Raw genomic sequence first — 26310 nt, forward strand, 5'->3', positions numbered from 1 at the left:
ATCTGGCACCAAGGGAGAATTAAATAGCCAACTAGGGAGTCACACTGCTCATTTTCTTTGCCCATAATTCTTTGCTTACTTACAGGAAAATGTGGATGAGTACAGTAAGACTGTAAAGAATTTCTGTTAACATGGAAGTGAGCTCCTCAGTGCTTCCCACCTGCTGGTGCCACAGGGGCATCACCTTTCTGTTTGAGGGGCTGAGATGGATGGTGTTTCCCTTTGCACTCTTGTCTATACCTTGTGTGGCTTCTCCAGAGCTGCTCCAAGGCAAGTTCCTTGCCCTCTGACCTCATGGAAGCCTCTACTGTAGTCACTTCTGGTCTTGTCAAGTCTCCAAGTCACCTCTGATTTTAAAGTTATTGCTAGGTCTCAGTTCTCCCACTACACCGTTAACAACACCTCCATATTTCTTGCGCTATTTTGCTTAGAAATCAGGGAGGAAGCTGGGGGTGGTGGCACATGCCTTTAATTCCAGCACTGGGAAGGCAGAGGCAGGCAGATCACTGTGAGTTTGAGGCCAGCCTGGTCTACAAAGCGAGTCCAGGACAGCCAAGGCTACACAGAGAGACCCTGTCTCAAAAAACAAAAACAAAAAGAAAGAATTCAGGGAGGGAAATGCGCAAAATGAGCAGCTGAAGCTGACTTGATGTCAGAAACGGGGTGTTAGTCTCCCTGGTTTCTGCTCGTAGCTGGTTGCTAAACTGGTCCACTTGTCACGCTGGCCATCGTGAGTCTCGAGGCATTTTGTAAATGAGGAAGTTGATGTTGACAGCAGCTGGGCAGCATTGTGAGCCCTTAAGGACTCGGAGCGTACTCACAGCCCAGTGGGCACAGGCTCCGGAGGAAGCCTGTCTTCAAATGGAGACAGGGCCCTTTGCGCCGGGGAAACCAGCGGATCACAATGGAGGCTGGTCACCTTGGTCCACCCTGCAAGCTCTCCCATGTGGAGGGCTTTCCTGTGTGTTTACAAAGAGTGGGGCTTACCGCTCAGCCTACTGAAAGGCTGTCTCAAGTTCAGACACTCGTCAGAGTCTATAATTCTTTCCAATGGCCAGCACACTAGAGACTCTCGCTTGTCTCATAGGAAACCACTTGAGGCCATTCTGCTGCCTGCATGCTATCTGCAGGAATCTGAGTTTTCAAATGCATTTAGTGGTCAACCTTAGTTCTGTTTTCAGGCCAGTTGCTTAGAATCTGGTTTGTCTGGAGTATAATGTATCTAAAGCCTCCAGTTAAGAATCTTGTAGTGTCACAAGATCATGGACTGCTATGGGGAAGCCTCGTCTTAGAGCATCTAAATTCATCTCAGCTCTAAGGATGTGGTGTTTTTGTGGGTTTTTTTTTTTTTCCTTTTCCTGGTATTCTTAATTCTTGGAGTATTGCTATCACTGTACTGCAGTAATCCGATACATTCTGCCCCAGAACATAAAGGCAGTAATTTTAGTAAAATTCCTCCAACAATGGTATTTAAGACGCACCCTAAAGAGGTGTTTATTCTCCAAGCATTTCCTTATTCACTGTGTCCTTCCTTCCCAAAGTGGATTTTTTAAGCTCTCTCTGTTTCCTGTGGGCATTTATGAGTTTCTTACTCTTAGAGGAGCTCACCAGCCAACAGTCCACATGGCTGCACCTGGCTATGAACTCAAGTCCCAGGAAGGAGTCACAGCTGTTAAAGGTTTGACAAGGTTGGTTAACTGACTAGACCTCTGGTTGTGAAGAGTTGGAATGTTACAGATCCAGAGCCAAATGATCTCTTGTGGTCTCAGTCTCCTTCAGAGCTATTCTTTGCCCATCTGTGTGTCTGACATAACAGGTAAATCCCGTTGGAGCTCTAGCCCCCACCAAACCCCAGCTGAGAGTGTCAGCATAGGGAGGCCTATGGCAGAGGTTTCCCCACACACCCAAGCCATCCGCCTCCCTGAATGCCCCGGCTCTCACCACAGTCCTTGCCTGGTTCATAAATGTTGAATTAGGGTTTTGATAGGGGCCTTTTCTGTTACTTGCCCTAGTTCCCAAATAATTGACAGAGACCTATTAGAGTTATTCAAGCTTTAAGCTCTTTAACTGGACAGATTAACCCAGTTATCCTAGTCTGGGTAGCTCCCGGCCGTGTGCCTTTTACTTGCCATCTGAGTCTCGCCTGGCTTCTGCTGTGCTGTACTCTCGGTGAACTCCTCCTGGTCCTCCTCTAGGCAACTTCCTCCTCCTTCCTCTCTTTCTCTCTGGTCCCTCTGAGACTACCTGAGACAGAAGTTCCACCTTCTGTTTCCTCTGCCCAGTTATTGACTAATTAGCTTCTTTATTAACCAATCAGAAGTAATTGGGAAGAAATTTTTATACAACATTGAGACAGGGGATTCTTTATAGACATGACAATGCCCACATCCAAACTGCACCAGATCTCAGGGCACAGAAATCAGCATCTGCAACACAGCACACGAGGCCACCCTCCAACAGTGCACACGCCTACATGTATTCCCACCAATATATCTGAAGACTGCCGGGATTTATGGCTTCACTTTGTTCTGTAAAAACCTCATACCCATATTGAAGCATGGGACTAGAGCTAGTGATTCCCTTCACTCTATCTCAAGAGTAAACCCTGACATAGTCCTCCTGGTAGGTGAGGCCTGTGCTTGGCATCCTCAGGACACTGAAGTGGGACAAACCACTGTGGAGCAGCACATTATGGCAGGGACCTGCACGTGCTCACACACCTGAGCCGTCTCACTGCATGCCTGCCCCAGGCTCTCACCACCATGCTTGCCCAGTTCATCAAGTGCACACTCCAACAAGTTTCAGTCCACTTGACACCATCAACCAGCACTGCGTCTTGTATAGGCTCTCCTCTGGCTCTCTGCATGTGTAGTACCTCTGTCCCTGCAGCCTCAGGCTGCTCGGCCGGCACTAACTCCAGAGCACAGCTGGGACTGAGGTCAGCTCTAGAGCACAGCTGGGACTGAGGTCAGCTCTAGAGCACAGCTGGAACTGAGGCCAGCTCTAGCTTTGCTTTGCTTTGTTTGTTTTGTTTTGTTTTTTTTGAGACAGGGTTTCTCTGTATAGCCTTGGCTGTCCTGGACTCTCTTTGTAGACCAGGCTGGCCTCAAACTCACAGCTATCTGCTTACCTCTGCCTCTCAAGTGCTGGCATTAAAGGCGTGCGCCACCACACCCGGCCAGCTCTAGCTTTGTTTGTTAATTGAAAATGATTTTCTTTTATACAATATATTCTGATTACGGTTTTTTCTCCCTCTACCCTGCCAGGTTCCTCCCCACTTCTCTTCCCATCCAGATCCACCCTCTTTATGTCTCTCCTTAGAAAACAAACAGATACCTAAGGAATAATAGTAAAATAAAAATAATTCAACAAAAAACAAACAAATTGGAATAGGACAAAGCACCACCAAACAAGAAAAAGAGCCAAAGGGAAAAAAATAAACACATATAGACGCAGAGACACACATGTTCTCACACACAAGAGTACCATGAAAACACAAAGCCAGAAGCCATAGTATATGTGCAAGAGACCTGTAAGGTTAAAAAAAATGCCCTGATATAACATTATGAGACAAAAGAGCCCCAAAATGCCATTGAATTCATTTTGTGTTGACCACCTACTGCTGGACATGGGACCTACCCTTCCTTAAGAGTGGTTTGTGTTTCTCCAGTGAGACTCCCTTGAAGAGCACTAATCTTTCCTTCTTTCCTTCCTTATTCCTTCCTTCCTTCCTTTTCTCCCTCCCCCCCTCTCTCTCTCTCTCCCTCTCTCTCCTTTCATTCTTTCTTTCTTTGTTTCTTTCTTTTCTTTCTTTCTTGTTTGTTTTCCAGATAGCATTTCTCTGTGTAATAGCCCTGGCTGTCCTGGACTCACTTTGTAGACCAGGCTGGCCTCAAATTCATGAAGATCCACCTGCCTCTGCCTTCTGAGTGCTGGGACTAAAGGCGTGCACCACCAAGCCTGGCCTGAGAACACTAGTTTTTCATTTACAAGTGCTATCTATAGCCAAGGCTACACAGAGAAACCCTGTCTTGAAAAACCAAAACCAAAAAAAAAAAAAAAAAAAAAGTGCTGTCTATTGGGGATAGCTTCTGAGTTAGGGATGAAGACAAGTGTCCACTTCTCATCTCAATTCTAGGACTCCATCTGGTCAGTCCCATGCCGGCCGAGGCGGTCACTATTTCTGTCAGTTCCTCTTGGTGCATGCCTCTTGTATCTAGAAAATTTTGTTTCTTTGCTATCTTCCATCCCCTCTGGATCTTACAGTCTTCCTACCTCCTCCCCTGGCAGGGTTCCCTGAGCGCTGAGGGGAAGCATTTGATGGAAGTGGAGACATCCCTTTCACTCTGCATGTTGTCTGGCTGTGGGCCCCTGTATTTGTTCCCATCTGCTGCAGGAGGAAGCTTCTCTAATGATGGCTGAGCAAGACATGGACCATAATGTGTATTTCTGAGTCTGAGTTACCTCTCTCAGGATGATTTTTTTTTTCCTAGTTCCATCCATTTACCTTCAAATTTTATTACTCAATGGGTGAGTAATATACTGTTGTGTAAATGTATCATATTTTCCTAACCCATTTATCTGTTGTCAGACATATAGTTTTTTTCCAGTTTCTGGCTCTTATGAATAGAGCAGCAATGAACATAGTTGAGTAAGTATCTTCTCTGAGGATATACGCAGGAGTGATATAGCTAGATCTCAAGGTAGATCAATTCCCAGGTTTCTGAGGAACCACCACACTGCATTCCCACTAGCAATGGGTGAGTGTCCCCTTACTTTACACATTGTCACCAGCATGAGATGTCATTTGTTTTACTCATCTTGACTATTCTGACAGATGTGACAGATGTAAGGTGAAAATCTAAAAGTAGTTTTGATTTGCATTTCCCTGGTGGCTAAGACTGTTGAACATTTTTTTAAAGTCCTTTAATCCCAGCATTCAAAGAGGCAGTGGCAGGCAGGTCACTGACTGGTGTGAAGGGGTTTCCTCTTTTGAGGATTCTCAGTTTATATTTATACTTCATTTTCTTGTTTGCCTGGTTGGTTGGGTGGGTTTTGGTTTTTCAAGACAGGATTTCTCAGGCCAGGCAGTGGTGGCTCACACCTTTAATCCCAGCACTCGGGAGGCAGAGGCAGATGGATCCCTGTGAGTTCAAGGCCAGCCTGGTCTACAAAGTGAGTTCAGGACAGTCAAGGCTACACAGAGAAACCCTGTCTTGAAAACAAACAAACAAACAAACAACAACAACAACAAAAAAAGACCTTGAACTCACAGATATTTGCCTGCCTCTGCCTCTGCCTCTGCCTCCCCAGTGCTGGCATAAAAGTGGTCCACCATGCCCAGCTGGGTTCTTTGTTTTCTTGATGTCCAGTTTTTTTAGTTCATTCTCCATTTTGGATATTAGCCCTCTGTCGAATGGTATTTGGTAAGTCTTTTCCCAGCTGGGCGTGGTGGCGCATGCCTTTAATCCCAGCACTGGGGAGGCAGAGGCAGGCAGATCTCTCTGAGTTCGAGGCCAGCCTGGCCTATAAAGGGAGCCCAGGGCAGCCTAGGTTACAGGCTACACAGAGAAGCCCTGTCTCGGGGGGGGGGGGGGGGGGGGGGAGTCGTTTTCCATTCTGTAGCCTCAGCTCTGGCATTGTCAGGCTTGTGCTTTCTGGCGAGCACAGCTGGGGATGGAGTTCAGTTGGTAGAATCCTTGTGTAGTGTGTACAAAGCCATGGGTTGAAACCCCAGCACCACATAAACCAGCAGGTGGCACACGCCTATAGTGCCCCATGTCGGCTATAGAGGCAGAAGGGCTCAGGCCAGCCTAGAGGGCATGAGACCTTGTCTGTCAAGGGGGGAGGGTAGGCTGGAGAGATGGCTCAATGAAAATGCTTGTTGCTCTTACAAATGACCCAAGTTGAGTGTCCAGCTCTCAGACTAGCAGTACAGTTCACGACCACATATAACTCCAGCCCAAGGAGGCGCCACAGGTACCCACAGTCTGTGCCACATACAAATGCCTGCATGTACATACACCCATAATTAAAGTTTTTAAAGTCCTTTGCGTTTAAAAAAAAAAAGCTTTAACTTTTTCATTTTAAAAACCAAAATTGACTGAATAGTTAAGCGATTCTCTTGCTTGCTTTGCAATCACTTGCAGTTAAGGAGTGCTGTTGGCAAGTTTGGGTACGTATAGGTTGATTTGCAAGTCAATGGGCATTACATATGTTCTTGTTGTCCGGGTAAAGCAATATTACTTCGGCAGGTATTGCCTGAGGTCAGCCATTGAGTTTCTTTCTCTTTGAAATGGAATGTGGCCATTTGTTGTTTCTTAGTGTTTCATTTTCCCTCTTGGCAGGGAAGTGGTGTGTTACCAATACCTCCTGAAACTGTGAATCACATGCCCATTTCCAGCTGGGGCCTCCAAGGCTTGCTCCCTGGAGAGGAGGAGAAATACTACCTGGCCCAGATGCCTGCCACTCACCAGACCACAGAGCTCACTGCCTTGGTTCCCAAGGAGCAGTTGCTTTCCTGAAATAAGCACAGAATGTACACATGCTATTTGATCCCTAAGGTGTTGCTATTTTGGTAAACTCCACTCCAAGCCAAGCACAGCATAAACTGTACCCCTCCCAGAGGTGACCTGGGGCTCATAGATAGCATTACCTTCTCGGGAACTCCGAGTGAAATTTCAGGACGATGGGTCCTCTGGTGCTTGTAGCTAATGCCTTCACTGTGAAGAATAGGGCTGGGCCTGGGCTTAGCTCAAAGCAGTGCCGAGAACCTGTTTTCTGGCTTGGACAAACATGGATTCTCTGCCTATTATTAGCCAAAAACAGGAAAGAGAAAAGAAAGAGCCTGTGGATTCCAGGCCCTCCCTCCCTTCACTCACTGTGCCCTGTGGAGCAGTCATAGCCAGACACTAGGGATCCTGGGTCCTTAAGAGACCCAGGCAGTGCCCACTGTGCATCCTCAGAAACAGGCTTTTCCTACAAGGCATTATGGACTGAATTAGAAAAGTCCGGACAGAAAGGGCTTGCCCGAGCTGAAGGCCAGACAGTCATTGTGAGCATGTTACTCTCCAGGCCCGAGCTTCCTCATCAGGCAAACAGGTAGATAGAGGACTCCCCACAGAGTGACATGAGAGCTAAGGAATAAAGTGCAAAGGAAATCTGAGGTGGCCTCCTTCATGGTTCTTAAATAAGTGAGCAGCCAGTCAGGGCTTTCAGATGGAAGCTGATGGGACGGTGGCTCCTCGGCAGCCTGCCCACACATGGAACCTGCCTGGGTGCTGCTTCCGCCTGCCTTTAGAGGCCACCTGGAAAAACAGAATACCCTGCTCTTGTCAGCTCATCCTAGCTGACATCTCATAGCACTGGCTTGTAGCACAGACTGTTGAGGACAGGAGGCCTCACTGCAGGGCCCAGCTCTTAGCCCAGCCCTAGGCCCACATATGACCCTTCATCCGTTTGAGGAGCTGATTTACCAAGTAAGCTGATCGACCAGGGACCATAGTGTTCATCAGTGATGGAGGGAGGGGCTTGGAGGGAGGGAAGATTTGCTTTGCTCGTGGTGTAATTTCCATTGCTTTGGGCGTGAGGTACAGCCAAATATCATCCCACTGAGAGAGTGGGATTGTTGTTCTTATACAAAATCCCAAACGTTCCATTTTACCAATACTCAGAGACAGAGAAAGCACCCAACTGACCTTCCCACTCAGCTCACATCCCAGAAGGAAAAAACCCTTTCTCCTTCTCCGCTCTGTCTTAAAACCATTTGAACTGAATGTCCGTCTTTTCTACTTCCTGTTCATCTCTCTCTCCATCCTCTGGACTTCCTCTTACTCTCTATGTTTTTTTCCCATGTTCACTTTCTGTCAACTGGTTGTTTGCTCCGCCTCTTGATCTAGGGTTAACTTTATTTAATCCTGTTTATAGAAAGTTCATAGACTTCCATGGCTGAGACACACTACAACTACCTGTTTACAATAAACAGAAAGCTCTTGCATTAAAGGTGTGTGGCAGGCCTAAGCCACCCCACAACTATAAAACAGTTTTTTCCAGTACTTAGTCTCAGGGTTCACAGTGTGACCAGATACCCTGCAACATGTGGCAGAGGCTGCTTCCCTCATACCTTTCAGGAAACAGCAAGGAAGGGGCCAGAGCAAGCTATGGCTCCTTAGTGAGCTGTTCCCTCCAACGAGGCCCCACTCTCTAAAGTTCCTAGAATCTCTCCAGATAACATTTCCAGTACAAGATTCAGGCCTTCAGTACATGCACCTATAGGGGACATTTTATATTCAGACCCTAACACCACCAACAACCCCAAAATGACTTCAGATGAGCACAGGGCACCCAATTTTCAGAACAAGGCTTCTTTTTCTTGTTAGAAAGTTGAGGGGAACCAGATCCAGCATTAGACTATTGGGTGACCAAGGAATCAATGGCAGACTGGTTGGCCTATCTTAGGGAGCAGGTGTCAGATGGCTTGGGGCTCCCCTCTAAGACTTGGTCACTCCCAGAGCCAGCCAGCTCCCTCCATTTGTAGCTGATGCCTTGGTCACTGCAGGTCTCAGCTGCTTCATAGGGTTCAGGGGTACCACACTCTTCCCCTGTTGGTACACAGCCTGGTGATATCTTCAGTCAGCCCTTGGTGTCCACAGATTCTGTACCTGACGATTCAGGCAATCAAAGCTCAAATACTCAAGGGAAAACTGAATACATAAAGAGACCGTTTCTTTTCTCATCCCTAGGCAATATAGTTACTGTTTTCCATATCTCTTAATTGTCAGTGATTGGTTGGAAGCTAGCCAGATACAGTGTGTGGACCCATAGTCTCAGCTGTTTGGAAGAATTGCTTGAGCCCGGAAGTTCAGGATTATGGGCAACATGGAAAGATTCCAGACTCAAAACAAACAAACAAACAAACAAACAAAGAACCAGGTGAGAACACTGGTGTAGGTCTGCTTCTGAGTCCTCTTCTCTTTTGTTAACTCTTTCTGCCCCTCCACCAGCAACTCATAATCTGGATTACTCTGGTTGCATAGGGGCTCTGGACATCTGTCAGAGTGCTCCTTCTCCTCCTGGCATGCCCTCTGTCAGAGGTTGGTCTGATATATTTTGATGCTAATTACTGCTTGCTGTCTCTTGCTGCACCCCTACTGCCTAAGAGCCTAACCTATTTGACCAATTAAAGGCCATCACACCTGGGCTGGGGAGACAGACAGAAGCTTGGGTCGAAGAGAGAGACCCAAGGGGAGGAGAGAAGAAGGTTACTCCATCATGGGTTAGGTGGAGGAGAAGCACATGGCCGTCGTGGATGGAGACTTGGCCCAGATAATGATAATTAGCAAGTATTTGGGATTCTGGATGGGATAGAAATTGATAGAAATTATTAGAAGCAGATGGCATGAGATTGGGGCATACCTGTCCCACTATGGGAAGCAGTTTAGGGGATTATTATCTGCTCTGCCCCAGGTTAACTAAGGCTGTTTTAAAATATAACCAGTATCCAATCCTCTTGGCCTGCCCTTTCATTCACTGGCACTTAAAGATATGCACCACTACACCTGGCTAAGAATCTTGGGTCATTGTTTATTGTTGTCGTTGTTGTGTGAGACAGGATCTCATTACATAGTCCTGAATGGCCTGGAACTCACGATGTAGCCCAGGCTGGCCTTGAACTCATGAAGGAACCACCTACCTTCCTGCTGGGCATTTATTTTAAAAGACACAAACAGCCAAACAAACTTGACAAAGGATTCAAGGCTCACTGTTGCAATTGAACAGAACTTGCCAGAAACTCAGCCTGTCCCAGGGCGAGCCACACCATCACTCATGTTCCTGTCTGGTAGTTTGGCTCGGACAAACAAGCACGGCTAGAATGGAAGGCTCCGTGATTCAGCTGTCCCCAGGGTGACTCAGCAACGCCTTTATGATAGCCATGTTGCAAGGCCTGCCCCTCCACCCTCTGCCTGGTTGGTTTGTAAGGACCCAGACACCGAAGCAGGTCACCTCAGTACATCTTCAGGACAGGCTCAGCACCAAACCTTGAACCTTTGTAGCAAAGGTATCTAACCCTTTGGCCTCATTGGGTTCCAGATGACTGCCCACAATCCCACACCCCATTATTTCTGCAGCTGCAGGTAGATGGTTCAGATTCCCTACTATGTTTCCACTAACAACCCCCATCTCCACCCCAGAAGAGATAGGATGGCACCATGACTACTCGCCACTGGCCTCTGACCCTGCCCCAGCAGGGAGACACCTCTGTACTATCCATGGGAGTGGCCGCCTTTGTTCCATCTGGTGTCTACTCACTGGGCAGTTGGGGACCCTGCACTGACCCTCTGCTTGGCTCTCTCTGATACACTGCCTAGAGGTGCAGGCACTTCATCAGAGCCTCAGAGGGCAAAAACCAGGAATCAGAGGCCCTTGCTGACTTGGTGGACACTAGTCACACCATGCTTTCTAAGGTACTTATATTCTAAAATGTGTCTGACCTCCTGTTGTCCCCCTTTCTTGTCGCTTGGCCAAAGGGAGCAGGCTTCACAGGAACTTGTCTTCGCCATTGACAATCCAGTCGCTGGCTTCTTTGGCACCTAGTCTGACTGGGGCTGTCCTGTCACTCCTAGCTAGTCTGCTTTCTCTCCATTTCCCAGGGTCTTGTGTGTTTCTTTTCTATGTTGTGTTCAGGGACTTAGCTGTGCTTGACAGCAGGAGAAGGGGAGGTGTGTCCATATCTTTCCCCAGAAGCAAACCCAGCTTCTCTTATCATGGAGTCTGTTGTCTGTGGTGTCTGATCATGACAATCTCATTGTTGCTGGATGCTGCACAGACCGCTCCCCTGCTGCTGGCATTTCCTTCACCGAACCCAGGCCGGAATCAGCCATAGATAGTTCTTCGGTGCCTTCTTTGGCCAGTCCTATGGTCTTTCATCTTCCTGCACTCAAGTGACACCTCTTGCACCTGGCAGGGTAGTGTCCTTTGCCACAGGTTGACTTGTGAAGGTGGTAGACCTAAGAGCCACAATGGTGTGTGTGCATTTTACTGCAACATTTTACAAACAATAATGTTCCCTTTGCTATCTCACTGTGTGTGTGTATGTGTGCATGGGGGGGGGGGGGAGATATGCATGTGCAGAGGCCAGAGGAAGGCAGTGGATGACCTTTATCACTCTGCTCTTCTTTCCTTTGAGGCAGAGTCTCTCCCTAATCCTGGGGCTCTCCTTTTGTGTCTAGTCTAGTAGCCAGCCCTAGTGATTCCCTTGACTCTACTATCTTCCCTCCTACAACACTGGGTTATAGGCATGTGCAAGGCTATGCCCATGTTATGTAGGTGCTGAGGTCTGAACACAGCTCCTCGTGCCTGCATGTCTGTGACCTGATTGCTTGACCTTCCACTTAGTCCCTTGACCTCTTGGAGAGAGAAAGATATCCTGGTTGCAGTGGTTCTCAAGGGGTTCTTTAGACCTCTTTATGTCTACAGCCATGGAAGTACTTCGAGGGAGCCTAGCTTCCTCAGGGGTTGTCAGCTCTGCCTCCTCATCTTTTTGGAGGAATTGTAAGCAGGGGACAGGTGGCTTCTGAGACCTGATGGGACTAAGGCTGGCCTGAGAACTCATTTCACAGCAGCCGCTCTCTGGGGGATTGTGGCTGGGTGGGTGTCCAGAGCTCTTACCCCTGTCTCCTTTGAAACAGGAAGATCATGATATCATGGAAGCTGACCTGGACAAAGATGAACTGATCCAGCCGCAGCTTGGAGAACTCTCAGGCGAGAAGCTTCTAACCACGGAGTACTTGGGAGTAAGTACACATGCCAGAGGTGTCCCCGAACAGGAGGGGCCGTGGGCAGGCGCACAGTTTAATGCCTGCAGTGACACAAAGTTCAGTGAAGTTAGGGTTTTGAAAAGGTCTGTGCTAGCCAACTGCTCTTAATGGCCCTCAAGTGCCTTGGAGACCTGTCAGAGAGAGACAGACCTGCTGGTGTGTGAAGGTGAGGCTGAGGAGAAACAGATGTAACAAGGCCTGCCAGGAGCTTTCACAAAGTCTGCAGTGTCACCCTCAGGAACGGTCATTGCCAGAGGAATCTTTTTATTTCCATTTGTTGTATCAGTTTAGAAGCTTTCAACACAGAGGTAGTGACCGACGTTCAGTGGACGGGGAGAGAACAGGCTGAGAACCAGGGTTCTCCCGTGTGTCGGCCATGGGAGAAGGAAGAGGGACTGTTGGTGTGTTTGTTTACACTACTTTATTTGGGTTCTTATATCTATCACCCTGCTCCACCCCAATCCCTTCCAACACCCCAACACCAGGTAGAGACAGAAGGTTAGAGGGGAGAGGGGTCGTAGATCTCTTTAGACTGCTGCTTGCTGGTTAGTGTTGTTGGGTCCCTTGGGGAAAGTCCAGTCTTCATTGTAAGGATATCCCCAACTTCTCATCAAACGGGAACAACAGCAACCAGGAGCAGCAGGGGGAGCATGCCCCCACCCACCCCATCCCTCTCTGGGCTCTGGCATTTATACCCTCACAAATGTTCCCAGAGTTAAACTGTCTATAGCTGGCAAAAATCTGCCCCCCACACACACACTCCCCAGAGCACAAGACAAATCGTAGTTAACAGCTGTGGACAAACTGAAGCAGCGCCACATCCCACCTTTGGGAGTAAAACAAGAACATATTCATATAACATAACTGGGTTTTTAAAGAAAACCAAGACTCTCACTGCAAGGGACCCCTAAGGATAAAAATCAAGAAACCAGAGAGGAGTGCAGAGAACCTGAAGAGTGGCCAGGGGTGTCATCATCTGCCATGGGCTGGCAGCTGCCCTCTGGGAGATCCTCAGTAGCTCTGGTGCTTAGCCAGAACCAGGAACCACTGGCCAATGACCAGCCAGCTAAACAGACAGAATCAGGCTGTGGGTGTAGAGCATGCTCCTAGCACACGTGAGGCCCTAGGCTGAAATAAATAGGCAAACTATCTAGTAGGAAAGCACTCCTGTTGGGGGGAACTACTGCTTTACCCATGAAGTGATGGTAGTGCCAGCCCCACCAGTGCCTCAGGATGCCAGAGGGTAGATGTATAGGCAAATAGGATGCTCTCATGCAAGCTTTCAGAAGGGAGGAGCAATTTCCAGGCATATGAACCGAATGACTGTGCTCCTGCACTGCCTGGCGGAGCACACTGTTATCTTTCCGACAAGCTGTTGGCTCTTTGAAACTTATGGTTGACAGAGCCAGTTACAAGGGTCCTGGTTTCCAAGTAGGTGAGCTAGAGGAATATTGGAGCCAGCCTCTGGACAGGGAACAGGCAAAGCCAAGGGCTCAGGAGGGAAAGTGGTGTGCTCCAGTGGCCTGGTCCTGATAGGAGCAAGTGGAAGCAGAAAGCTCCTGCCATGCCCACCATCATCCCACTGGGCCCTCATGCCCTCCTCAGGAGCTGGTCTCCCTGGTAACCTGTCCTTGTCTCTTACCCTATCGTGTGAGGAATGTCCCAAGGACTCTGGACTGGATGGCCATTCATGCCAGGAGAACCTGAGGCTGAGAGACTGCCAGGGGCTAGCTCATGGACCTCTGTGGCTTATGGCAGGGATGTAGATTTTAAGCTGTATAAGGGCTGGGAAACTACAGGAAGTGAGAGTAGGGGAAGGACTCAATTGTTTTTCTTGTAACAGGGGCTGGGGAAGAAATCATTTGGTAGAGCGCCCACCTAGCTCATGAAGCCCTGGGTTCCATTCTAAGCCACATACTTGTAATCCCAGCACAGAGGAGGGAAGGAAGGAGGCAGGAAGATCTAAATTTCAACTACATGTGAGTTTGAGGCCTGTGTGAAATGCTATCTCAAAAATATTTTAATAAAGCTGGGTGTGGTGGCTCATGCTGTAATCCCAGCACTCGGGGAGGCAGAGGCAGGCAGATCTCTGAGTTCAGGGCCAGCCTGGTCTACACAGAGAGTAATCCAAGACAGCCAAGGCTACACAGAGAACCCCTGTCTTGAAAAGCAAACAAACAAACAAAAAAAACCTTTTTAAATAAAATGCTAATAAGTAAATAAAACATACCAACTTAGATTCACACTCTGGCTACTTTATGAAAAAACAGACTTGGGGCAAGAACAAAAGAAGAAAGAGAAGCAGGTGACAGAGGAGACTAGAGGAGGGCTGGCTGCTGCCACCTGGTCAGGAAAGGTCTGCTGGGCAGTACCCGCTCTTCCCCAGCTGGCTCTGAAGGCTCAGTCCCTGCTCTTCAGCATAGTGGCGCTGGACAGGTCAGGAGGGGGCCTGCCTGAACTATCACTAGACTTTTGTTTCCCCCTGGGAGCATGCTGGCTTCTTTGAGAGACTGGGCTGCGTGGTAAGACATGATTAAGCAGAGCATCCCGAAGACCGGCTACCTCAGAAGCACATGATCAGGAAAGTAGGAGAAGCCAGTGGGCAGGGCTCCTGCAGGATGGGACAGAACACCTAAGACTGCACCTCTGACTCCCCAACACCCAGATGCCAGCAAAGGGACTCATTGTGACCTTGTCAGCCATAACCTAAAGACAGCCTCATTTAAATGTTGGGCCCCTTTACATAGTATACTGCTGTGGTAAGAGCTTGTGTAGTGACTGTTGTTAACAACAAAACCTGAGGCAGAGTATGCTGGGACTGCCATTTTGGTTGAACAAACTGGTGAGTTGCAAAGGACAGCTTTTAGTTTATAAGCACAGATGGTGAGCACGCAGAAATGCTATCGTTTCACCATAATCTACGCTCAGAACCGCCTCGATGCACGTATAGCCCTTTTGCTATAGAGGGAATGGTTTTGGATTCAGCAGAAAAGTTCCATGCACTCTGGCTTATCTCGCCGGTGTCCATTACCACTGTGTGGAGCAGTGAGCAGTCAGAGTGAGGACAGAAAGGATTGCTTATATAGAGGTGAAGACTGAGGGCATCCATTTCCCATGGCCGCAGGAACAAAAGACCACACACTGACTTGGCTTAAAACAGAAATACATTCTGTCACAGTTTTGGAGGGCAGAGGTCCAAACTCCAGGTATCGGCAGGGCTGGTCTACCTCCGAAGCTCTGAAGAGAGACCCTTCCTTGATTCTCCCAGCTCATGGTGGCTCCAGGTGGTCCTTGGCTTTTGGCCATTTCACTCTGACCTCTGCCTTCTCCTCTTTGTATGTCCTCGCTTGTCTCTTGTAGAGACACCTGTCACTAGATTTAGGGATCACCTCAATAACCCAAGGTAATCTCGTCATTTCAGAAACTGTTAATTATATCTGCAAAGACTCATTTTGCGAATAAAGTCATGTTCACAGGTGTCAGGGTCAGAGCATGCATGTATTTTGGGGGAACGCCTTTGAGCCTCCAGCCCCAGGTCAGCTCAAGATCTCATCATGGGAACATCTTTATTTTACCTAAATCACACACACAACTCAGTTTGGAGCAGAGCTGTAGTCACTGAGGCCACGTGTGCATTGCTGGTGCCTCCATCGTTCCTAAAGCCCCTCTAAGCTGCCCTTTATCACCCAGACCTGTGACCAGTCTGCAGCCGATTGTGCGCCAAGGATTTTAAAAAGGAAAGGTTTTATCTTGCCCTTTGCATTCATGGTGCATAAAAGAACTTAATGTCACATCTTGTAAGTACATGTGCCAAATGACGGAAGCTAGTGTATTAGTGACTTGTAGCTAATAAAAGCAACGCAAGGGAGAAAAGGTTTATTTTGGCTTACAGTACAGAGAATGCAGTCCATCTTAGCACAAGGGCAAAGTATAGTGGCTGCCACAGCTTGGTCTAGAACTTGTGGCATAGCTCGTTCCTGTTGTTGCGAGCAAGTGGGGGAGACCAGAAGCAGAGCCAGGCTGCCCTTCAAGGCCCACCGATAACCAGGCTGCACCAGCCATCTAGGCCCTGTGTCCCAAAAATTCAACAACCTCTCAAAAGAGTGCCCCCAGCTAGGGACCATGAGCCTGTGAGGGCATCTCACAGTCCAACTATAACACTGACCACAGTCACAGGCATTTCTCTGGAGTGTCTGCGCCTGGGAGTCATGACTTGGGGCTTTCAGTGAGAGCCAGTAGGACCCAGCAGAGGTCTCAGGCTGCCTGAAGATGTTTGCTTACGAAACATTTCATAAGAAAATGAATTGCACAACCTCAATCTTGAAGACCATCTCCCTGACCTAGCAGAATGGTGATGAAGTTCACAATGCAGCAGTTGCCTTCGTGGAGATTACAAAGGAAGACTCTGAAGAGATGGAACTGTTCGTAATAAGAGCTTCAGATAAGACCTGCCATGATCAGGAGACTGGGAGCTTGCAGGGTTGGGGAGGTGACTCAGAGGTTAAGAGTACTGACTGTTCTTCCAGAGGTCCTGAGTTCAATTCCCAGCAACCATCTGGTGGCTCACAACCATCTATAATGTGATCTAATACCCTCTTCTGACCTGCAGGTGTATATGGAAGCAGAGCACTATAATATATAATAAAAATAAATAAATATTCTTAATTTTTTTATTTTTTGGTTTTTTGAGTCAGGGTCTCCCTCTGTGTAGCCTTGGTTTTCCTGGACTCACTTCGTAGACCAGGCTGGCCTCAAACTCACAGCGATCCACCTGCCTCTGCCTCCCAAGTGCTGGGATTAAAGGCGTGTACCACCACGCCCAGCTAAATAAATCTTTAAAAAACAAAAAACAAAAACAAAAAAAAACCAAACAAACAGAGCTTGTCTGAGACCTTCCCTGCCATGTCCAAAACTACTACTGTGCATATTGATTTAAAAACCAGCACAGGCATTTGGGGCAGGGAAGGGAAGGGGTGTGCCCAGGAGGGCCTGCCCAGGTGCCTAGGCCTGGAGTTGATTTGTTCCTGGGTACCTGCTCTGCTGAGCCCTTACCCCAAAAGAGCTGTGTTATCAGAACACACGGCACCTCTGCACCAAAGAGCCAGGCCATGCCAAATGCTGAAGAGGAGAGTTAAGTTAGCCTTCCAAGTTTACAGGAGAATGGCAGTGTCACACCCAGCATGATGCTTGCCCATAATTTTGGCGAAGCAAGAGAAGTCTGTACAAACATACCTTGTGTCTTAGTTACTGGTCAGTTGCTGTCGAGAAACACTATGACCAAAGGTACTCATAAAAGAAAGTATATAATTAGGAGCTTGTTTACAGTTTCACCATGGCAGGGAGCATGGTGACAGGCAGGCCAGCATGGAAAACTCGATGCCCACCCCTAGTGACTTAACTTCCTTTACCAGCCATTTCCCGTCAACCTCTGTGTCTCAGCTGTCGTCCTCCCAACTGCTCAGTGAAACGGCAAGTGTGTGGCACAGATCTCTAGCTCCAGGGAGGGACTCTAAAACCAAAAATGAAGTGATGATAGCCCTGATTCCCACAGGAAAGACCTCATTTTTTATTAAGACAGTGTCTGGGACCAATAGAAAATCCTGTTAGCCCTCCCACCTATTCTCACACACACACACACACACACACACACACACACACACACGTACGCGCACACACGCGCACACACACTATAAAGACACTGATTCCTGGTTTTACTCTCTGTAGCTGTAAAAGGTTATGTCACTTCTTCAGGATGACTTGAATCCATGGTCCTGAACCACGATCATTCATATTTGGCACAGAATAAATTCTCCCCCTTTAAAACAGTGCTATTTTTTTTTAACAGTGCTATTTTATATTCACAAAGGGTGATTTTTTTTTTATAACCACATTAGGATGGGTTTGTAATGTTTTCTACTCATAGAAAAAAGGTGATAAATATTTTAACAAGATGTGTTTGGACCAAATTCTCTTACCCATGGAGTCCTGTCCAGGAATGCCTCTTCTATCCAAGAGAGTCAACTGTCACATGAAGTCAGCTTTTGTTTCTATGAAGAAAAGCAGGGAAATCAGAGGCATTCTTACATCTGCTCTTTTTCAAGTGTCTTTAGCTCAAAATAACCTGTATGGCAAAGTGGCCTGTTTTGGAATGATATTCTACCACATTCCACCTGCGAGGCTCACAGGCATGCCTTGTTTCTTTGCGCATGCTCGGACGACATAGTCCCTACACTGGGACAGCCAAGTGTTTGACCACACATGACTGAACCATAGCATTTTACTGCTAAGCTCAGCGTGTCCTTGGCAAACTGAGAAATTGCTTTGATCATTCCAGCATCAAATGACATAAGGGGAAGTGACAAAGGGAGACAAAATGGACAGACAGCAGCATTAGCTGATTGCGGTCAAATGTTTCTACTCTTGCAGATGGGGGGGGGGGTGTGGACCGTATCACTAGGACCTCTCCAAAAGCCTTGAATTTGGGTTTTAGTGTCTCTACCTCTGTCTTGGTGCCATCAAGTACATGTTGGTTGTCTGTTGGTCGTGAGGTGACTGACAAGCTACTGCCACAAATCTGTAGTAAAGTCAGGAAGAGACCAGACATACACCCACCCCAACAGTGCCTTCCCTAAATCTCACTCTGGTGTCCTCCATTTCTTATGAGTCAAAACAGGGTCATGTGACCCCCAAACTTCAAGAGAGTCTGAGAAGGTGAATTGTTTTTAATTAGGCACATTACTGTGTCAACAAAATGCTATTCTGTTGGTGAGGGAGTGAGTAGTAGTCACCTAACAGAGTGCGGTGCTTCCAGGTGGTTTTTTTATATGTACAAAGAGGATAGGTAGGTAGGTAGGTAGATAGATAGATAGATAAATAGATAGACAGACAGACAGACAGACAGACAGACAGACAGAAAGACAGACAGACAGACAGATAGGGTCTGTATTTTTTTTAATTATGTGCATTTGTTGAGGGGAGAGACGGTATTTGTGTGGGCATGTGCATACCACAGCACACATGTGGAAGTCAGAGGACAGCTTATGAGAGTCATTTCTCTCCTTCCACCATGTAGGTCCTGGGGACCAAACTCGGGTTGCCAAGCTTGTCACGGCCGCCTTTACCCACTTTCCCCCAGCTTGCCTGCCCTGAAGCATTCCTATATTTTCTTACAATAAGTCATGCTAGACAGGCACGTTGGCCACACTTGGATGTAATCTCAGAACTGAGGAGGCTGAGGCAGGATTGCAAGTGTAAGGAGAGTGTAAACTACATAGACACCCACTACCACCCCCAAAAAAGAGAGAGTTGAAGAGTTGTAGCTCAGTGGTAAGGTCAGGATTTTGTGTTTAGTATTGTAAAATGAGAGGGAGCAAGAAAGAAGAAAAAAACTCGGGGGAAATCTTTTTTTTTTTTTTTTTTTTAGCTTTAGTTGACCACTTTTGTTGTTGTTCTGATTTTGTTGTTGCTGCTAATCTTTTGAGACAGGCTCTCACCATATAGCCCAGGCTAGCCACGCTCTTTAAATCCTCCAGCCTTGGCCTCCTCGGTGCTAGTATTTTAAGCATGTGCCAGCATGCCTGGCCTGACCAACCTTTACCATTGAGTAAACTGTCTACGTCATGTGCTGTATTATTTTTTAGTGTGGCTAAAAAAACATGTTTTGCATCAGGAGAACCTTCCTTCAGGCAGCCCCTCCATCTGTAATCCAGATGGAAGCTGTTCTTTTGGGCTAGAGGCAGAGCCACACCCTTTGCTCACTCTGAAGCTCCCCAGGCATTTCCTTGGAATTCAGCTTGAAGAGCACTGCCTGGTCAACAGGTGCAGGCCAGGCAGGGCCATTGAGAAGTCCCCCAGCAGATAGGAGGCAAGCTCTAGCCTCTAGGGATAGCTGGTGAGTGGCTTCTCTGAGTGCCAGATGAATTGCTGGCACTCGAACATCTGAAAAGACACATGAGTGATGTATTTAGTTGATCAGTGCCCATGGGAGGCACTGAGAGGAGCAAGCTCCCATGAAACCGAGAGCCAACAGCAGCCTCAGACTCAGCTGGAAGAAGCCCTGGTGACACATCATGACACCGACCATCTCCTCGTTTTGTTTCAGTCCCACTAAGTACCCCAGGCTAGCCTTAAACTTGACATATATATCCCAGGTGAAGGCTCCTTAGGAAGGCCCAGTTAAAAGATGTACCTCAGGCTGGCCTTGAACCCACAGAGATGCACCTGTCTCTGCCTCCCTCCTCCTCCTCCCTCTGCCGGCATTATACAGGAATGTACCACTATACCAGGCTGAAATGTTTTGTTTTTTAAAAGTCCAATGTGCCTGTTTTTTCTCCCTTCTCACCTTCAAAGCTTAAAGCAGCTACTGTTCTCAACTGATGTCTTCTTCTACTGACTTTTTAAGTGCTGCATGTGATCATACAAAGCTAAAATGACTCCTTCTTCCTCATAACTTTTGTCTTCCCAAGTAACCTGTAACATGGGCCCTCTTGCTTTAAGCACCTTTTTTGTTTGTTTATTTGTTTAGTTTTCTGGGTTTTGGTGTATGGTGTGTGTGCATGCATGTGCACTCATATGTGTGCGTTTGCACATGGAGGTGACAAGTTGATACCACATGTCACATGTCTTCCTTTATTGCTCTCCACCTAGCACGTTGAAGCATGATCTGTCCCCGAACCTGGAGCTCTGGGATCTCACTAGTCTGTTTGTCCTGTTTACCCCAGGCGTCCCTTTCTGTACGTCCCAGGCTAAGATTATAAGCTGGACAGCATGTCTGCCCACCTTTAGGTGCTGAGGATCTGAACAGTGCCCTTGCACCATCCCAACACCCCTGACCCCCCAGTTTTTGTTTGTTTTTGGTTTTTTGGTAGTGGTGGTTGGTTGTTTGGTTGGTTTTGGGGGGGGAAGTTGTTTGATTTGGTTTTGGTTTTGAAGACAGGATTTCTCTGTGTAGCCTTAGCTGCCCTGTAACTCGCTCTGTAGACCAGGCTGGCCTCAAACTCACATAGTTTCACCTGCCTCTGCTTTCCAAGTGCTGGGATTAAAGGTGTGCACCACCGTGCCCTGCTTGTTTTGTTTTGTTTTAAAGCAGACTTTTATGAGGCCCAGGCTGGCCTCTAACTTGCTATATAACTGAATTCTGATCTTCCTAGCTCCTCAGTGCCCTTGAGCCTGGCTTGCATAGTATCTTGTCCCTGGAAACCTTTTCCACTTAGTCCACTCTGCTGCCAGATGGGCTCTTAGGAACATGCTGTCTGAAATCTGTTTTCTCCTTCCACCAGATTATGACCAACACGGGGAAGGCCCGTCGGAAAGGGCTGACCAGTGTACAATGGAGTGGGGATGAGCCCCTGCGCCGGCCAGTCACGCCTGGTGGCCATAGGACGGGGTGCCCAGTGTAAGTTCGGGATACAGGAGGCGGGAGTCTATTTTCTTAAGCTTTGCTTTGATTAACTGCTGTATAATATGCGTTAAAGTGCTTAATAAAACATTAATACTGGAAAGCATTTCTTTTTATTGTTTATCTCTTGAGCAGTTTTGGAGGGAAAACAGTTGAGGTCCCATCCCTGCATACACACTTAGGTTTCTTCCAGAAGGAGAAAATGTGTGAGTAGAGTCCCAGGGCCACCTCCAGAGACCAGTGCTGGCCAGGGTCATTTCAGAGGAAAGTTACTGAGCAGTGGTCATTTCACCTAGTTTGAATTATGCCCTGTCGCTCATTCCTGTGTCCTGTCCCCATAGCACCAGTCCCAGTGCTGGGATTGGTGTGTCACAGCTTTATTTTTAGATGATGTTCTCAAAGCAACTATGTGGCCTGGGGCATGCATGAAGCCCTGGGTTGTATCCCCAACACAAGAAAAATAGATAGATAGATAGATAGATAGATAGATAGATAGATAGATAGATAGATAGATAGATAGATAAGGGCTGTGGCCATGTCCAGTTTTAGCTGCCAGGCACTGTACTTTTCTGTAGCCTGGTTTCTACATCTTAACAGAAAAATAAAACTTCAGTCAGCTTACCTGGGCTTCTGGGCCTAAAACTTCAGTCAGCTTACCAGGGCCTCTGGGCCTCCTGAAAGGCCACACAGCTGGTAAAAGAGTCCCTTCTGGGGTCTTCATGACCTGTGTTTTCCTACTTAGGGAAAATTATAAACAAGAGTGTGTGAACATGAGGTCACAGAGAGCTGGCTGAGAGCCTCCAGTTACCCATTCAGCAAGCAGTGACCTTTTTCTTTTTTATTGGCCACACTATGGTTTCCTTAGCCCCTGGCTGGACAGGTTGATTATTTCCAGTTTTACTGTGTGATAACTTTATGATAAACAAGGAGGCACGTAGCGGTCAGCGGGATGGGGACACCTGCCTTTGCACTCCATGCCACAGCTGCCAGGAACACCCACGTCCAGCACCACCTCTTGTGAGTTTCGGTACACACCTGGAATTTGTGTTTGATCCAGCCCACACCGTGGATCGGTGCTCTCTTTAAATATGTCCCTTATGCTTCTGTTTCTAGGTTTTTCTTCTTAGTTACTGATACACAAATTAGTATACTGTCCTTTTCCATCGCACACACAACCAGCACTGTCAACCTGCAGGAAACCCGAGGAGCATCGCACTAAACAGATACACCTCCACACATACCTCCTGCGAGGAGCATCACACTAAACGGATACACCTCCATACATACCTCCTGCGAGGAGCATCACACTAAACGGATACACCTCCATACATACCTCCTGCGAGGAGCATCACACTAAACGGATACACCTCCATACATACCTCCTGCGAGGAGCATCACACTAAATGGATACACCTCCATACATACCTCCTGCGAGGAGCATCACACTAAACGGATACACCTCCATACATACCTCCTGCAAGGAGCATCACACTAAACGGATACACCTCCACACATACCTCCTGCGAACAAAACACCTGAGTACAGATAGCTGTGCCAGTTGCCCTGATACAGCCAGTGCTATGTGTCCATGTCGGCAAATGTCGCACTGTACCCATAAATATGTGCAAACACTGGGATGATTAGCAGGAAAGGTATTTTAAAAAGAACAACCGCATTACCACACCTACCAGTTAACAGAAGCATGAAGTACATCAACATGCCTTTCTTTCCCTCCAGCACGTCACTTACATTTGAGGGGCTCTTTGTTTTGATCTAGAAAATAGTGAGAGGCAAGGACTAGTCACCCTAGTTTATAAGCATTGGCCTGTTTATGGAGGCAGGAGGAGGAATGAGTGAAATTCCTGTTGGACACGGGAAAGAAGAAAACAAATCTTTTTTTTTTCATTTTTAGAAGACAATTAAAGCCTTAGCTTCACAGCAAGGCAGCCATGACGTAAGGACATTTTAATCACAGTGACTATGAATCTTAATAGATTTAACACCAGATCAAAGGGCACACTGTTCATTCTTGAGCCAGAGGACCTGCTCTGCGGAGAGACCCTTGAGTATGCTTTTCCAGTGTGTGGCTCAGCTGGCTGAAGGTCATGTCTGGGAGGTGTTTGGCCAGGATGGGCCTGCCCACCATGAGAGCACTGCCGGGTTCTGTACTTCCCCCCGCCCCCTTCCACGAAGCAGTGGCTGCCCCAAGTCCCTCAGCCAGGTGGATTCAACAACTTTTTTTTTTTTGAGACAAGGTCTCATTTTGTAGCCCAGGCTAGCCTCAAACTCACTATCCTCCTGCCTCAGCCTCAACTTCAGTGCTGGAATTACAAATTGTGCACCACCACCTCCAAATTCAACATTCAGTCCTGAGGTCCCAAAAATAAGTGAGATGTGATTCCTACCCTCAGAAGCACTCAGAGAAAGCTGTGCAACCGGAAAAGACATGGAGAGGTCCACTGAGTGTGACAGAAGAGTGTGACCGTATGCAGAAAACCCCCAGCCTCCTGAGGGCCGCGAGTGACGCTGGTCAGAAGTCCCACGTCTGCTTCTTGAATTTACACTCAGGGAATTTGATTCTCCATTCACAACCCCTTGGTAGCTCTGCACTGTTTCCAGATAAACCTAGAATCCTAGTTCTCCTGGGGACACTTAGGAGCTGGCGCTTTCTGGGTCAGTATGTGCAGGGGTATGTGTTAATTTCTACATGCCCAATATAGGAAGCTGGCTACCTAAGTATGGTATTCAGCACAAATAGTATGATAAACACAAAGCAGCATTACAAATAGTTGATGACATGGGAAGATTCTCACAGTGTGACAGTGTGTTGCTGAATGGAAAAGCAAACTGTAAAGTGGTGTGTGTGTAGCTAGACTGACCATCAATTCCAGGCATATATATATTTGCCTCCCACCTCAACTTGAAACAAAAGGCATGGTGGTTCGTGGGGTTTTTTTGTTTGTTTGTTTGTTTTTGAGACAAGGTCTCACTGTGCAGCCCTGGCTGGCCTGAAACTTCTTTGTAGATTAGTCTGACTTTGAGCTCACAGAAATCCAGCTCTCTCTGCTGCCCTAAGGCTGGGCTTAAAGACACACACCACAATGAGCCGAGGTCTCAAGTAGCTCAGGCTGGCCTGGAACTTTCTATATAACGGACGATAACCTTCACCTGTCAATGCTCTTGCCTCTACCGTCTAAGTGCTAGGATTAGAGGCCCCTACTAGCATGCTTGCTTAGTGCAGTGGTGGGGCTCCAACTCAGGGCTTCCTGTATGTCAGGCAGCCACTCTACCAATTGAGCCACATCCCTACCCATATATTTGCATTTTTATTTTATTTTATTTTATTTTATTTTATTTGTTTTCAAGACAGAGGTTCTTTGTGTTGCCTTGGCTGTCCTAGACTCGTTTTGTAGACCAGGCTGGTCTTGAACTTACAGTGACCCAGCTGCCTCTGCCTCCTTTCCTTACATTTAAAACAAACAAACAAACAAACAAACAAACAAAAACACTGAGAAGCTATCACAGTTAAGTGGTTGCCTGTGGATATCGTGGTAGGGGCCATTCTATAGGCCTTTGTTTTGTCTTAATTTTTCATGATAAACACTGCTATTAGCATCAAGAACAGAAAGGCTGAGGTAGATGTGGGCACAGGACCCTACCCTCTCTCAGCCTTGTGTTGGCTGTGCCTCCCACAGGCCTAACTAACCCTCCTGATTCTCGTAGCCCTCTGCCCCCATCTCTACACTTAAAGCCCCCTTGGCTCTGTCTTCCACCCCTGCCTAACTTCTTCTTCCTTTAGCCTCTCTGTTCACTTGAATGTGTGGTGCCCTCCCACTTAAGCCCTCTCTAGCTCCTTCCACCAGTCTGGACTGCTCCACAGCCCTGCATGCTCAGCCAGTGACTTCCAGTACGGCAGGTGACTTAACCATCCCCGACTCTTGGCACCCTGAGGGCCCACTGCACTCTTGCATTTACTGACCCAACCCCCTCCCAGTGGCTGTTCCACCCCTGTCCCCACCACAGTGGATTGGCCTCCTGTTACTGTCTGGCTTCTCTCTAGATTCTGTACAGGGTCTAGACCCCTAATGTGGGGCGTTCACCTCACTGATGGCACCCCAGCCCAACACAGCACCCTGTCAGTGCCTCCAGGATCAGCAAGACTGTCCCTGCCCCAAGGACTAACGCGAAAACCCCCACCAACAGGCCAGCCAAAACCCTGCCCTTCACCTTTGTGCCTGCTCTCTGTCCTCTGCGCCTTCTCTTGAGTCACCTTTCTCTCTTCCCCTTCCCTCCTGCCGTCCCGTACCCACCATGACCTCAGAGGGATCCTTCTAACACAGAATGTCTGGGTTTTTTGGCTCCTCCATCTCCCATGGATCTCAAATCTATATATCTTGTCTCGTTCCTATTTACCTTAACTACAATCCCTCTGCTTCTTTCTCTTTCTGGCCCCCAAAAACCCCGACTTAAAACTGGAGACTGAGTGGCCCACCTCCAAGCCAACCTCTAACTCATCGCATCCCCAGCACCATATTGAGTTGTTAAGTGTCTCCTTGTCCTTGTCGTCCTGTTGAATGATAAGGAGTTAGTATTTATTGCAAGCCAATTTCCCACATGTGGCCCTAAATAGGCAGAAGTTTGTCATCATCCTGTGACTTGCTGAGCCCCTGCTGAGTCTGTGGCAGCTGTCAAACACACACACACACACACACACACACACACACACACACACACACACACACACACACACACACACACACTATACTAGAGAGCCTTCCTCTGCCCTGTCCAGACTGACACTCAGAGCCTCTGGAGTATTTGCCTGTCTCTCAGGGACAGGGACAGCTCTCCCAGAACTGTCTCTTGCCAAATCTGAGGAGTATGGCATGGCAAGGCTGGACCAGAACCTGCTAGCCATCTTCACCAACACTGGGCCAGCACAGCACCATGCACCACTCAGTGCTAGAACTCAAGTTGCCTCAGTCTTGCTCTCACTTGTCTCTGTTCAGGGCTGACAAGACAGGGTATCATAGTCAGGGTTATCGTTGGAGGTTTGTGCCTTATTTAGTGTAAACATCAGGGACCTTGAGTGACCCA

General features: G+C 47.7%; 1 protein-coding gene across 5 annotated transcripts in view; it reads left to right on the forward strand.

The window, feature by feature from the left end:
• The window catches only part of ARMC9 (armadillo repeat containing 9), a 142458-nt gene that overhangs the window by 84291 nt on the left and 31857 nt on the right, over window positions 1–26310 (forward strand). For all 5 annotated transcript variants that reach the window (XM_084779167.1, XM_084779168.1, XM_084779166.1 and 2 more), the window contains exons 20-21: window positions 11688–11792; window positions 21095–21210. In XM_084779167.1, coding sequence (XP_084635293.1) covers window positions 11688–11792; window positions 21095–21210 — 221 coding nt within the window. The remainder of the gene's footprint in view (window positions 1–11687; window positions 11793–21094; window positions 21211–26310) is intronic.

Source organism: Acomys minous, assembly GCF_964271855.1.
Source record: "Acomys minous genome assembly, chromosome: 4".
NCBI lineage: Eukaryota > Metazoa > Chordata > Mammalia > Rodentia > Muridae > Acomys > Acomys minous.